The sequence below is a fragment of the Narcine bancroftii genome, chromosome 6, assembly GCF_036971445.1.
Source record: "Narcine bancroftii isolate sNarBan1 chromosome 6, sNarBan1.hap1, whole genome shotgun sequence".
Lineage (NCBI taxonomy): Eukaryota > Metazoa > Chordata > Chondrichthyes > Torpediniformes > Narcinidae > Narcine > Narcine bancroftii.
Window position 1 is genome coordinate 150,036,902 of NC_091474.1, and position 15,586 is coordinate 150,052,487.

Consider the following 15,586-nt stretch of genomic DNA (forward strand, 5'->3'; position numbering starts at 1 on the left):
GCTGCGGAAGCAGATCGCGAACTAGGCCTGAACGTGCACCCCATGCCAGATGTCCACGGTGCATAGGCACACCAGTGCGCCCGTACAGGAGTTCGAGCATGTCCGGGAACAGTTCAGCCACATTCACCTGGACATCGTTGGGCCCTTACCCGTTTCCTAGGGCAACCGTTACCTGTTTACAATGATGGACCGCTCCACTCATTGGACAGAGGCGATCCCGATGCCAGACGCCCTCCACCGACTCCTGCTCCTAAGCACTGTTGCATGGTTGGGTCGCCCGGTTCGGCATCCTGGGTCAGCTTACCAGCGATTGGGGTGCCCTGTTCACATCTGCGCTTTGGGCACAGCTCGCCAACAGGTTGGAGATCCAGCTACACTGCACCACGGCCTATCACCTGGAAGTCAATGGACTGGTCGAACGTCTGCACCGCCACCTTAAGTCGGCACTCATGGCCCACCTCACCGGTCCCGAATGGGTGGATGAACTGCCTTGGGTGCTCCTGGGCATCCGCTCCACTCCCAAGGAAGATCTGCAGGCGTCATCTGCTGAGCTGGTCTACGGTGCACTGCTGGCACTACCTGGTGAGTTCATTAATGCACCTCACAATCCCCAGCGGTCGGCGCACGAACTGTTTTCTCACCTCAGGGCACGCTTGGACTCCTTTGAACCCCCACTGCCGTCCAGGCATGGCAACCACGCGTCTCACATTCCTGGCGAACTGCTTTCCGCAGAGTAAATTTTCATTTGGCGGGGCCCGACCACGGCACCTCTGCAGCGACCGTATGAGGGGCCGTACAGGGTTGTACAGTGTTCCGGCTCTACATTCACGCTGGACATTGGCGGCAGCTGTTCACTGTGGACAGGCTGAAGCCAGCGTCCCTCGATCCCACCATGCCCGTGGTTGTAGTCCAGCCCAAGAAGCGAAGCAAAAAAGAACATTGGCACTGGTTCTGGGGGTGGGGGGGGGCTGTGTGGCGGCTCACCACTAGGCAGGTGAACCTGCCCCGCTTTTAAGCCACGCGGCGGGGCATCCGGCCAAAATGGCGCCCTCAGGGGTTTTCCTTTCCTCCCAGCAGAGGGCTCAGAAGCCCGCGCTGGGGGACCACGTGACGCCCGGGTGACGTCAGCGCACTCCAGGGCGGTTCTCAGCCAGGTCCAGGCTGGGAGTATAATAAACTAGTCTGCTCACTGAGTTCAACCCGTCTGGTTGTGTGTGTTCCTTCAGGAGCAGAGTAGCTGCCGCTACAATCCCCTGATTTCAGGGCACCATAATATTTGGGACATTTGGCTTCACAGTTGTTTGTGATTACTCAAGTATGTTTATTTGCTTCACTGGTGCAGGTATAAAAGAGCTAGGTTTGCTTCTAAACTTTTAATTATTTTTGGAGAACGTAGTTACTATTTTTCAACATGAGGACCAGAGTTGTGCCAATGAAAGTCAAATGTCATTATGAGGCTGAAAAACAAGAATAAAACAGTAAGAAAGATCATCCAAACCTTGAGATTACCAAAATCAATTGTCATGAAGAAGACAGACCAGAGTGGTGAGCTCAGTAGTCACAAAAGGAAGATCTCCACTGCTGATGAAGTCTCATCAACAGGAGGAGCAATACCCAAACACATGTCCAACATATCAGAAACACTCTTCAGGTAGCAGATATAGCTACGTCAATGACTGCTGTCCGCAGAACACTTCATGAACACGAATACAGAGGCTTCACTGCAAGATGAAAATCACAGCAAAGGTGGATATTCACGCCTCCACACTTTTCTCTTGCCATCACTCTGATACAGATTAATCTTGGTCTTGTCCATCCACACAAGAGCTTTTTTCCAGAATTCTGCAAACTCTTAAATACTTCTTGGCAAACAGTAATCTGGTCATCCTTTCTGTGGCTAACTAGTGGTTTGCATCTTGCAGTGTAGCCTATGTACTTCTTTTCATGAAGTCTTCTGAGGTCAGTAGTCATTGATATATCCACACCTGCCTCCTGAAGAACATTTCTGATCTGCTGGACATATGAGTGGGGATTTTTTCTTCATGATGATGAGAATTATTCTATCTTCACCAGTGGAGGCCGTCCATGGAATACCAGTCCCTTTGCGATTACAGAGCACACCAGTATACTTTTTCTTCATGATGTTCCAAACTGTTGATTTTGGTCATCCTAAAGTTTGGGCAATGTCTCCTACTATTTATTCTTGTTTTTCAGCCTCATAATGACTGATTTGACTTTCATTGGCGCAATGCTGGTTCTCACATTGAAAAATGGCAACCACATCACCAAATGAACTCCAATATGCGAACCGCGCATTGATCAAGTTTAGAAGCAAGCCCAGCTCTCTTGTACCTGCACCAATGAAGCAATTAAACATACCCAAGTACTCACAAACACCTGTGAAACCAAATGTCCCAAACATTATGGTGCCCTGAAATGAGGGGACTCTGTACAAAAAGTGTGGCAATTTCTCCATGTTCAAGCTATAATGTGAATGTGCACTTTAATTACATGTAAATTGTACGTGGAGCACGGGGGGGGGGGGTAAATAAAGGGGAAAAAAGTGTCTTTTCATCCAAAAGAGTATGGAGGGCTCTTTACTTCCAAATTTGAAGATGATACAAAGCTGGGTAAGTGTGCGAACTGTGAGGAGCTGCAAAGAAGTCCAGAGATGATAAGATGAAGGGATATGAGGGAAAGCAGGAATAGAGTCATAATTTGAATGGCAAGCTGCGATGATATGTAATGGTGCAGCAAACGTGAAGGGCCATATATCCTACTCCTGCTCCTTTTTTCAATGTTTCTATGTATTTTAATTCCAGTGAAATAGAATGCTTACACATCAGTTCAAACTAATTTCACACATTTTCACCAAATACAATAACATTGACAAGCTCCAATATGAACAATTTATCAATCATATTGAGCACCTGAGCTTCGGGAACCAGGCAACTAGTAAATTCCTGAAATCAATTTGAAATGAAGATCTTCTTAACAACCTTCGTCGAAGAAGGCTATTCTCCATTGTTTCTTACAAGTTAATTGATGGCTTAAGACAATGTGCTTTGATCATTTCAACAATTATTTTCGTACTAACCTCGGCAGTAATCTGGTTGGCTGCTTAACTGCACTAAAACCTGGTTGATTGGTAGAACTGTGACCAAACTCAAGATATTGATCTTAAAATGTTTGGCAATTCATATAAAAATACACCAGTTTAAAAAAAAATTTGGTTACATTAAGCAAATTTCTTAAAAAAAATGCAAAATAATTCTATGTTTACATAAGTTATCACAACCAATATTTAAAGCAGATCAAACTAATATCAATTCTATGTTTAATAAGAAATATGTATTTTGGATGTCCTTGGACCCTTTTTCCATCTCATAGATTTACTAATATTTTTTCTTTCCCCTTCACAGTAATGGTCCTAGTTACAATGGACAGATACTCTCCAACTTACAACCGTAATTCAGTCCAAAGGATTGGTCATATCTCGGAATGGACACACGTTGGAATTGTGCGTTGAAAAAATATAAAATTTAAGCGGTTTATGTTGTATATGATAAACTATAACAGGGATGCATGGCATGAAAGAGCCAAAATGTGTGTACTTGTTAGTCAGCGACTCGGGGTTAGTAGGCTGGGTGCCGCCATCTTGATTCCTGTGCCTATGTGCAGTGGAGTTTAGTTGGTGCATTTGAGAGAGTTAAGCATCCTAACAATATTGCATTTGCGCCCTAACTTTTGCACATGTACCAATATGCGAACCGCGCACGTGCACAGGAATCAAGATGGCTGTGGCCAGCCTATGGACCCTGGGATGCTGACTAACAAAGTAAGTACTCACATTTTGGCTCTTATATGCGCTGTATCCCAGTTATAGTTTGTCAAATACAACATAATCCGCGAAAGTTTTATATATTTTTTTAAACAAATTTTCAGTTGTATGTGCGGATGGACACAAGTAACCTCACCTTTGCCTGCAACAGTGTTTCAACTGCACAATTCTAACTCAACTACACTAAATTATATATATTTGAAAAATCAAACACCAACCTTGTAAAGTGGATGACACTTGTCTTTGAAAGATGGACTTAAGCGGACATAGATCTGCAAAGCATAATAGTAACCAGCAAACTGAAGAGACAAACTTGAATGAGGTTGCTTCTCAAAGCACTTGGTAGCATCCACAACCTGTGGGAAATGAATAGAGGCGAGACCATAAAATAGGGAAAACTGTTCACAACTTACACCATTTAGCACAGTTGCCATAAAAGTTGAAGCAAAACAGTTTTTGCAAGTAGCAGAATTAATTATCAGCATCTGTAAAGAGAATATTAACACATTAATATTAACACATCACAGACTTGCTGTGAATGACCATTCTAATTAATTTCTTTCAAATTATAAAGTGTATTTTCAAACTAATTGCTACATCAACTAATTGAGAGGTAACTTCCAAATCCAGTCATTCAAGAGACCAAGTTGCCCTTGGGAATATTGTAGTTTTCAGAGCTTGCATTTGTTGATCAATGCCAGCAATGAAGGGTGTGGTTCCAAAGGCCAATTGAGCTGGACAGCTGAATGATAAATTAATTAACAATTGCACTAAAATTCTTCCTTGCTGCAGCTGAACAAGTAATTAAAAAAAAGAGTATATTTAATGAAATGTTTAAAAATAATTGTGGTACTATAGTAAATACCAATACAAATAATTAAATCTATTGAGTTTTTTCAATGGAAATGTAATAGAAAATTGAAAAATTGTATGAGCTGATCAGCCCCATGTGATTTGAGGTTTTGTGCTCAGTGCAAAACAAAAAGTCTGTCAAGCACCATCTCCATAAAGACAAACAGTGAATATTTCAAGTTGGAAGCTCTTCATCAGAGCAGTTCTGATGAAGAATATTTAACATGAAACACCAACCTATAGATGCTATTGAGTGCTACAAGCATTTAATTTACAGGCAGTCTCCGCATTAAAAATGAGTTCCATTACCTAGATCTGTCTTTAACTTGAATTTGTATTTAAGTTAGAACAAGTGGTCCTTATGTAGCGTCAGTTCGCCAAATGTTTATCTTAGTATATATTTTAACTTTCTATGCATGTAAAACACTTCAGAAATACTCCAAATACACTACAACATTTAAAATTATAATACAGTACATAATTGGATGATGATGGAGAGCTGGCTACTGTTGGAGAGGATGGACCTTGTGCTGGAGAGTCAGGGTTTGATTCTGCAGCACTTGCATCAGATTTACACTTTGGAGGCATGGTTACTCTGTTATTATGCATTTACAGTAGTTTCAGACCCTTTCCCTGGTAGCCTCAACTGCTTCCCTGGTAGATTCAGTACAGTACAAATATAGTACTGATGTATGAGGATTTTAGTCACATGAAACATGGAGGTGGAATCAGCTGCAAAGAAGCAACTGTTCATTTCTAGCTACCTTTAACACAAGGAAGCAGTAAGGAGTCATTAAATTGTTGGTTCACAAGTCAATTGTAAACCAGATAAAATAAGAGTACACAGTACTGTACAGGTGCGATGTTGGATTCCCTATTTTTCAATTTTTAATCTGTTCCCACACTTGCGATATGCAGTATGCTACTCTCTCGCGATGCTGGGCAATGACAGCATCACGCAAGAGTATCATACAGCATACTCTCTCGCGATGCTGACTCAACGACGCTCCAACTGGATGCTGGGCGACGACAGCATCATGCAAGAGAATCGTACAGCAAACTCCCTCGCGATGCTGACTCAACGACGCTCCAACTGGATGCTGGGCGACGACAGCATCATGCAAGAGAATCGTACAGCAAACTCCCTCGCGATGCTGACTCAACGACGCTCCGACTGGATGCTGGGCGACGACATCATCACGCGAGAGAATCATACAGCATTCTCTCTCACGATGCTGACTCAGCCACACTCCAATTGGAAGTTAATGGTATTCTACTTCAGGCCGGCTTATTGATTTGTAAATTGGATGTTTTTAACCTGGGGACTGCCTGTATTTCAGATTTCCACCCACTACAGATTTTTTTTAAATTTTCCATTGCTCTAAGTTGCATGCATATTTCTTTAATCCAAAAAAAAACTGGCAGAACAGGGTATTGTTCATACATTTGAAGTTATTACTAACATATTTCAATATGGTTCCCATTCTGAATGGAAAACAGTCATTACACTGTTTGAGCTTGTTTGTAGCACTGGATGGAAATTTACCATTTCTGTAAAAGTTTTTATTTATTGCTTACATTTTAACATCATTTTGGTTTTACTTATAATTATCACCTATTAATCAGTTTCTGTTGGCATAGATTATTAGTTCAACATTTGTTTTGGTGTTATTGTGTTTATTATCCACACTATTGTGTGCCTGTCCACATTGTCATCCCCATTTAAAATCATAGGAAAGCGTCTTTTAGCTTAATGACTCAAAGGCAACATTTAAATTGAAACAACATATTTGCATCAAATTTCAGACCCATTCCTCAGATTGCATTATACTCTCCAAAATAGATCAACTAGCCAACTATCTTCTTGTTGCTTGTGGGAACTTGTGCTGCCCAGACTTGCCCATTTTGTTTAATCATGAACTGCAGATGCTGTAATCTGGGGAAAAAAATACAAAACTTCCAAGCAACACAACTTGTGGAACAATCGGAATTGTTTGAGTAAATATTATATCTAAGATTGGAGAAGGCTTGTTGGCCAGAATAAAGAGGGGTGGGAATGAGGCAGGGTTCAGTATGCAATGGGTTGACTGAGGCATGGGTGAGAAATGATGGGCAGGTGACAGATGAAGCCAGGTGAAGGAGAGGAAATGGGAGGCAGAGACATGTTAAGTGCAAGCAGACAACAGAACAAAAAGGGTCAAAGAAGTTGGAGCCTTGTTGGTGAAGGGTGGTAGAAACAGAGAAGGTGGAGGGTGAGGAGTGGGAACACATATCCTGGAATCTGATAAGGAAAGTGATAATAGGAACCATGTAAGGGAGAGATGAGCAGATAAAACCAGATAGGGGAAGGTGAAGACAGTGGATAACAGATGTGGGGATCATAAGGCGGGGAGATAATAATGGACAATGGTGAGTCAGAGGGAGGAGGGAATATGAAAGGGAGGATATAAACATAGAACATAAGAAATAGGAGCAGGAGTTGGCCATCCGGCCCGTCGAACCTGCTCCGCCATTCAATGAGATCGTGGCTGATCTGATCATTGACTCAACTCCACCTACCTGCCTTTTCCCCATATCCTTTAATTCCTTTTTTATGTTTAAAAAAAAACTATCTAACTAAACCTTAAGTATGTTTAATGAAGTAGCCTCAACTGTTTCCCTGGGCAGAGAATTCCACAGATTCACTATTCATCATGTCTGCCTTAAATCTACTCCCCTGAATCTTGAGGCTGCATCTGCTAGTTCTGGTCTCACCTACCAGTGAAAACAATTTTCCTGCCTCTATCTTATCTATCCCTTTCATAATTTCATGTTGCTATAAGGTCTCCTCTTATTCTTTTGAATTCGAGTGAGTATAATCCCAGGCTATTTAGTCTCTCCTTGTAGGTCAACCCCCTCATCTCTAGGATCAACCTGGTGAACCTCCTCTGGTCTGCCTCCAAGGCCAGTATTCTTCCTCAAGTATGGAGAACAGAACTGCACTCAATACTCCAGGTGAAGCCTCACCAGCACCAGCAGGACCTCTCTGCTCTTGAATTCAATTCCTCAAGTGATGAAGGCCAACATTCTATTTGCCTTCTTAATAACCTGTTGTATCTACAACCTAATTTTTTTGTGATTCATGCACAAACATTCCCAAGTCCTTCTGCACTACAGCATGCTGCAGTTTTTCACCATTTAAATAATAATCTGCTCTTCTCCTTTCCAACCAAAGCGGGTGACCTCGCATTTACTAACCTATCCATCTGACAGACCTTTGCCCACTCATCTAACTTAACTATATCCTTCTGCAGCCTCTCCACGATTTGCTTTTCCACTCAATTTAGCATCATCTGCAAACTTGGCTACACTACACTCTGTCCCCTCTTCCACATCATCAATGTAAATGGTGAACAGCTGTGGACCCAGCACTGACACCTGAGGCATCCCCACTTACCACTGTCTGCCAATCAGAAAAACACCCATTTATCCAGAATCTTAGCCTTCTGTCAGTTAACCAATCCTCAATCCATGCCAATATATTTCCCCTGACTCCATTCCCCTGTATCTTATTGAGAAGTCTCATGCAGCACCTTATCAAATGCCTTCTGGAAATCCAAATTCACAACATCAACCTGTTCCCCTCTATCTACCGCACCCATTACATCCTCAAAGAACTCAATAGTTTGTCAAACAAGAGCTGCCCTTTCTGAATTCATGCTGTGTTCTACCAACTAGCCTGTGCTCCCAGTCCACAATTTGACCAATTCCTCCCTCATCCTGTTGTAGTCTCTCCTGTTCTAGCATAATACACTAGTTTTAGATCTAACTATTGCACCCTCCATCTGTATGAGAAATTCAATTATACTATGATTGCTCTTTCCAAGAAGGTTCCTAACTACTAGATCATTAATTTTACCCATCTCATTGCACATACCAGATCTAAAATAACATTCTACCTTGTCGGTTCCTTAACGTGCGGCTCAAGAAAGCTATCACGGGTGCATTCTATGAAGTCATCCTCCAGACTACCTTGACTAACTTGAATTTCCCAATCTATGTGAGACAGAGAAAGGGCTGCGTACATGGCTGCATGCACAGAGCACTCACTGAGGGGTTACACTCTGCTGCACGACATTCTGGGAAGTCAAGTTCGCCATCGCTTTTTCCAAGGACTTTAAAATTGTGCACAATAACGATACTAACCTTCCCACGCTGTTTAAAAGTTATCCACTATTGCTATTTATTTCTTCTCTCTCCCGCTGTGACTTTCCCACGGCAAAGTTCATACCTTCATTTTAATTTTTTCTTCCTTCACGTTCCTACACTCACGCAAAAACTTGGGTCATTTCAATCCCACAATACCAATTGCCCATTCAGCACTTGCCTGATTGCAACACCAGCGTCTGCAGACCCCGGGGATTTTTCTAGGAGTCAATGCCATCATTTCCAGGCCTGAGATGATATCATCTAATGCCAGCATTGAGACAATTTTCCTTTCACACTAGAACCTTCAAAGGCCAATTGGCCGTTAATTCCTGGGACCATTTGCAAGTGCGTAAGGGGCTAATGAGATCCCCTCTAATTCTTACACATTCTAATAAGTAAAACCCTAATCCATCCAGTCATTCTTCCTACGTCAATCTTGCCATTCTAATAAGGAAACCAAAACTGTACACAAAAACATGGCTTCACCAAGGGCCTATACATCTACAGTAAGGACTCTCTGCTTCTACATTCAAAATTAATTTACTTTTCACCCAGAACTGGCTTTGATAAATTATTGGTGAGCAATGGATATCTTTGAAAATATGAGTATGCTTGAAATACATCATTGCTTTTTTCGTATGCAATACTTGGAAGAGCACTGACTCATCAGCTGAGGAAGTGGTAATCAGCATGAAATATCCTCACTCACACATGGGCCATAACTTCTCGAATTGGCTAAACAAAACTCAGGCCAAAGGGGTTGAACTTCAGTAAGTAATTTACTACATCTCAAGAAGCAATTTTCTATAATTGAATGACAAGAGGAATAACTCACTTTGAGATCAATATGAGGAAGATTTCATTTTCCAGTGCTTTGCAGAAGAAACTGGACTCAAACACTTACTATAGAAAAGAATAAATACTTCCAATCTTCACAGTTTAATCTCTTCCAAACAATGTGAGTAATGGGACAAAGAGCTGCATAAACTCTGGGCTCTCTAAGTGTTGTCTATGCTTTGCACAGCACCAGAGAATCTCTTCCTTATGCGATCTTTATCTTTTATTGACCACATCACCACAGACAGCTAGAGTGGAGATGATGGAGTTCTTCCTGTCAATCAAGCTTGGCGACCATGCTGCTGGAGAGATAGATGCTTTTATGCACATAATTATGCTGCTTCGTGAAAGAAAAAAAAACCTGAAATTACACAGTTAAATGCAAAATTCTGTGGACAAATGTTCCACAGAGAAAGCTGGATTCCAAATGCTTCCTGACTGACAAAAGAATGCATTGGCAGCACAATGGTGAGCCTTTTATTAGGTGACATGAAATTACACAAACAAGCTAACCAGATTGCAATTTTGCTGACTCAGTGATGATGCGATTCAAATTTGACATTAACAATGCAGAGATACTATAGAGCTTGCTGCCAAAATATTTTATTGAACACCTGATTTTTGAAATGAAAAGGATGGGGACACACATTTAAAAAATAAAAACAAACTGGACAAACTAAAAGGAGAAACAGAATTAACATTTCAGATCGATAATCCACTTGTCTCCACAGATGCTATAACAAACCATATAACCATATAACCACTTACAGCACAGAACAGGCCAGTTTGGCCCTACTAGTCCATGCCATAGCAAATCCCCACCCTCCTAGTCCCACTGACCACCACCCGGTCCATACCCCTCTAGTCCCCTCCTATCCATGTAACGATCCAGTCTTTCCTTAAATGTAACCAATGTTCCCGCCTCGACCACGTCTGCCGGAAGCTCATTCCACATCCCCACCACCCTCTGCATAAAGAAATTTCCCCTCATGTTCCCCTTATAATTTTCCCCTTCAATCTTAAACCATGTCCTCTAGTTTGAATCTCCCCCTTTCTTGATTGAACACATTTACTCTGTCTGTCCCTTTTAAAATCTTAAACACCTCTATCAAGTCCCCTCTCAATCTTCTACGCTCCAGAGAAAAAAGCCCCAGTCTGCACAACCTTTCCCTGTACCTCAGACCCTGAAATCCTGTCCACATTCTCGTGAACCTTCTCTGCACTCTCAAGATCAATTGTACAAAACTTTTAACAGTGTTGAAGTTAAAAGGATCAGCAACAAGTGATATAAAGAATATAAATGAAGGATAAAGAATCACAAATATCCACCAATTTAGCCAGACTTACAAACCCTGCTAGATTATCACATTTATTGGTGCAAATGGAAATTTTTCTCCAGTTTACTCTTCATTATTTTTATGATTTTAATTCTATTGCTGCCATCACGTGGTTTATGGAAAAAATGTGTCAGAAAACAAGGGAACTGAAGCACCTCATGAACATTTTGTGGGTCGGGAGTAGAGCTGGGCACCACGTGAGAGAAGTAATGCGCGAGTCAGAATGGGGAGCGCAAACAGCATGATGGACCATGTGCAAGCGCAGGGTCGCAGGAGGAGGAGTTTTGCAGTCACCTGCATAGCAGAGAGCCAATGAAAAGGGTAGGAGGGCTTTGCCGAGAGTTGTTTTATGGGAAGAAGAATAAGAGCAGTACTTTTTGGAGAAGAATAAAAGTCAATGCCATTTTTTTGCTGAAGAAAGAGTGAGTATGTTGTGACAGTATAGAAATATTTTTGGTAGATAAATTGGGAAACGTTAGAGTAGGTTACATATATACACACTTTAAAACAGATCTTATTTGAAAATACCGGATACTTCATCTCCACAGTTAGTGACTTTGCAGAAACTGTGAAGAGTGCCTATGGAGACTTCACAAGGAGGTGTTAATTGAACTGATGCTATGGAATGATGGACTATTGTCTTTCAAAGCAACAGCAGAGACATGCTGTTTGCTGATACCTTTTTACAGAGTTTTGAAGAGTGCTCAGAGAGAGGTAACTGATGGGTTCTTGTTTACCTAAAAACAACAGATGAACCAGAAGACTGACTCCTATTGTTTGATGGAGAAGGTCAGGTGGTCTTTGCAAGCAGAGGGAGAAAGCAGTCTTTGAGGGTCAGATTATGTGTGAGAGAGAGAGAGAGAGAGAGAGAGAAAGCTGTGACAAACAGAGGAAGCTTGCTGGAACTGAAATGGAAACTCCAGAGTGGAAAATCTTTCACTTGGAATAAGTGAAATCGTAAGGAACTCTGTAGTAACCTGAAAGAAAATCTGGAGAAGTCTGATTGGGCAAGTTTCATCAGCAAGACACTGAGTGACTGAGGGAAGTACCTCAGTTGTGGATGTCCTGAAACAACACAACTCTGCAAACCGACAAGAACCTTCCTGAGCAGTAACCATTTACCTTTCGAACACCAAAGACTGGTGAACTTTATTCATGTTAAATTCTGTGCATGGAATAAGAATTACCTGCAACCAGTGAACTTGGAAGAATGAGAAGTGAGACTAGACTGTGAACCAAAGAACCTTTCTAAACTTACCACACATTACACACACGTGGGCTTAGAATTATAAGGGGGTTAGGTTACATTAAGTAAGTTAATAATAATATACAAGTTAAAGTTTGTTTCTATTTTCATGTTTAAAGATAATTAAAAGCAACTTTTGTTTAAATAACTATTTGTCTTGGTGAATATCTATTGCAGCTGGGTTTTTGGGTCCTTTGGGCTCATAACAATATTTTTTTAATATCACCAAGTATATACCAATCTTCTGGCAACAACAAGTACCATGCCAAAACAGATAATGAAGCCTGCTAAAATTTGGAAAAAAACAATTGGGAAATAATTTGTACCCTCCCCCATACCCCACTGACACCCCCACATACAATGGTTCATCAGCATTGTAAACTACCAAGATAATTTTTTTTTTACCTCAATTTTATCCTCAATATTCATTTAGAATTGCACGTTATGTGTTTAACTGAAATATTTAGAACCATACCTGAGGCAAGGCCAGTAGATACGCTAGAGCTAAGGTCATATCCTTTGGTAAAGCATCACTGGCTAGTTGTAGCAGAACTGTAAAAAAAAGTTAATGATTAAACATCTTGAAGACAAAATATCTTGGTCAAAGATTAGACTTGAAATTAGATGTTTATATCTCTGCTAGACTGGCTACCTCAAACCTTTTTGGACTTTAGTTCAGCTATCCAATTTGCCCTCTTTATTCCAACAATAACATCTCATAGCAGAGCTTGTATACCAAATGTTGGCATAACTGAATTATTCTGAATAAATAATATCGACTAGCCTTTCTCACTAGAGCATATTTTAATGTGAATATTAAAATGTTTTTAATTTTTTTTTCTAATTGAAAAATTGAAATCTACATTGATTGGCTGCAAATTTGTTGCAGTCTTGTATGAATCTCTATTTCAGTTTTAGCAGTGAAGAACATTAAAATATCAGTATATCTCAGTGCAGCCATTCATTGTTCGAAACAGGCAGCGATTTTAAACAATTTGTTCATCACTAAAATCAACAGGGTGCAGATGCTAAAAGTCCAACATAACATAGAAAATGAGAGGACCATTCAGCAAGACAGGTAGCATCTGTGGAAAGTAATAAAACGCAAACGTCTGCAGACACCATGGTTGAAGTAAAAACACAATGCTGGACAAACTCAACAGGTCAAACAATGTACTTTATGTAGTAAATATAAAGATACATAACCAATGTTTCAGGCTTGAGCCCTTCATCAAGGTATGAAGAATGTGGGCAGTAACGGGTTAATCATTCAGGGTGAGGAAAATGCTATGTTTTTCCTCACCAGAGATGCAAGTTGACCAGCTCATTTGATCGTAGAACCCTGCTTGGAACCAGATCTTACAACATTCATTCTCGTATTTTTGAAGGTGTTCTTTCTTAGATACATAATAAAGCATATAGAGTGCAAGTTCCAAAGAAAATGTTGCCATACCAATTAATCTATACAACAGTAATGAGGCGAATTATGAACTACATTTTATTTGTTGGCCCTGGTCAGAGGAGGAAAGCAAAGCATTTGTTCTGAACTTAACACTTTTTCTTTGAAATTTTGTTAAAAATAGATTAAACACAGAATTAATCTGCCACAATATTAAAAAAACAAACCTAAAATCCAAAAATACATCCCCTAGAGGTTTTTGTGATGCTTCCATTCCTCACAAGGTGAAGGAATCTGAATTTAGATAACGTTATGCTCTAATGCACATGGAACAGAATGCAGGCTGAGATTTGCTCCAAATCATTTCACCGCATGCTCAGCAGGCATGTTACTTCGCTGTTAGTCCTGAATGGAATTAAACCTATGGCGTAAAAAAAAGTAGTATCTGAAACCAATTTTGAAATACATTTTTGTGTTTTACTTGTGAAATATTTTCCTCTGATATATTAAAGAATGTAAAACATTAAATCCTAATCTCAGTATAGCAAACCATGCAAACAGCAAATGTACATTGAAACTTGACATTTAGCTATCAGCTTCAAAGTTAAGAACCAAAGTCTCTTCACTTTTCTAATTATCCTCGTTCAATTTAGGAGACTGTTGGAAATACAGTCTCTGTTGAGGGTTGATTATTTTGAATACAGCACTGAGGTTTCAGACACTGCAATAAACAGCTATTGCCAAATGCACCATAATTTCGATATCCCTCAGTATCTTCTCAAGAGATTTTAAGGAAATTATTCAATGTCCTTAAAAATACAAGATTGTAAGCATTCCTCATAGCAATAACAAAATGTTGAAAGGAAACTATATAAAGCAATTGGAAAATCTGTAGACATGATGCTTGAAATAAAAACATAAAATGCTGGAGAAGCTCAACAGGTCAGTGTCCTTTCTGCAGCAAAGGTAAAAATACATAACCGACGTTTCAGGCTTGAGGCCTTTATCAAGGTATGAGAAAATTCCGATAGGCATCTGAACAAAAAGGTGGGAGGGATGGTAAAGGCAAGAGAACAGTAGCAATGGGGGAGGAATGATGGCTGGGTGGGTAAGGGGGAAAGGAGGGAAGAACTGAAAAGACAGGAAAGAGGGAGGGGAGAGAAAAGGTGAGCAAGTTTAGCAGAAGGCAGAAAAGTCAATGTTAATTCCATCTGGCTGGAGTGTGCCAAGACAGAAAATAAGGTTTTGCTTCTCCAATCTGCGGGTGGTTAGGTTGGGATAGACACAAGGCCATGGACAGGCAGGTGACTCAGAAATGAAATGGTTGGCTAATGGGAGATCACTGTTGTTACGGACAGAGGTGCTCAGCAAAGCGACCTCCCAATCTATACATTGGTACACTTTGACTTACAACTGTAATTGGGACTGAAGGATTAGTCTTACCGCAAAATGGATGCAAGTTGGAATTTTGACCATGCGCGTAGAGTACTGGTCTTAAAGAAAACTTTTTAATCAAATGGTGTATTTGACAAACTATAACAGGAACATAGGGCATGTAAGAGGCAAAATGTGCGTACCTACTTTGTTAGTTGGCATCCAAAGGTAAATAGGCTGGGCACGGCCATCTTGATTCCTGTGACCATGCGTGAGACTTTGGTTGGCACTTGAATGGTGAGTTTGCGTACTGGAGATCGGTTGGCGCATGCGCGAGAGTTAGGTTCCCTGACGATATTGAATTGATGCCCTTAATCTTGAGCATGCGCCATCCGAATTCCAATATGTGAACCCACCACGCAGGCGCCATCCAAAGACTCGCGCATGCGCACAAGAGTCATGTCAATGACTATTGTCCACAGAAGACTTCATAAACAGAAATCCAGAAGCTA

General features: G+C 40.8%; 1 protein-coding gene across 3 annotated transcripts in view; it reads right to left on the minus strand.

Annotated features, from left to right (window-relative positions):
- Nucleotides 1–15,586, minus strand: part of nbas (NBAS subunit of NRZ tethering complex) — a 292,652-nt gene that overhangs the window by 137,442 nt on the left and 139,624 nt on the right. For all 3 annotated transcript variants that reach the window (XR_011340415.1, XM_069886343.1, XM_069886344.1), the window contains exons 39-40: nt 12,777–12,853; nt 4,060–4,197 (exon numbers count right to left, since the gene is read on the minus strand). Coding sequence is in view for 2 of the 3 variants with exons in the window: in XM_069886343.1 (XP_069742444.1) it covers nt 4,060–4,197; nt 12,777–12,853 (215 nt within the window). In the remaining variant the exon portion in view is untranslated. The remainder of the gene's footprint in view (nt 1–4,059; nt 4,198–12,776; nt 12,854–15,586) is intronic.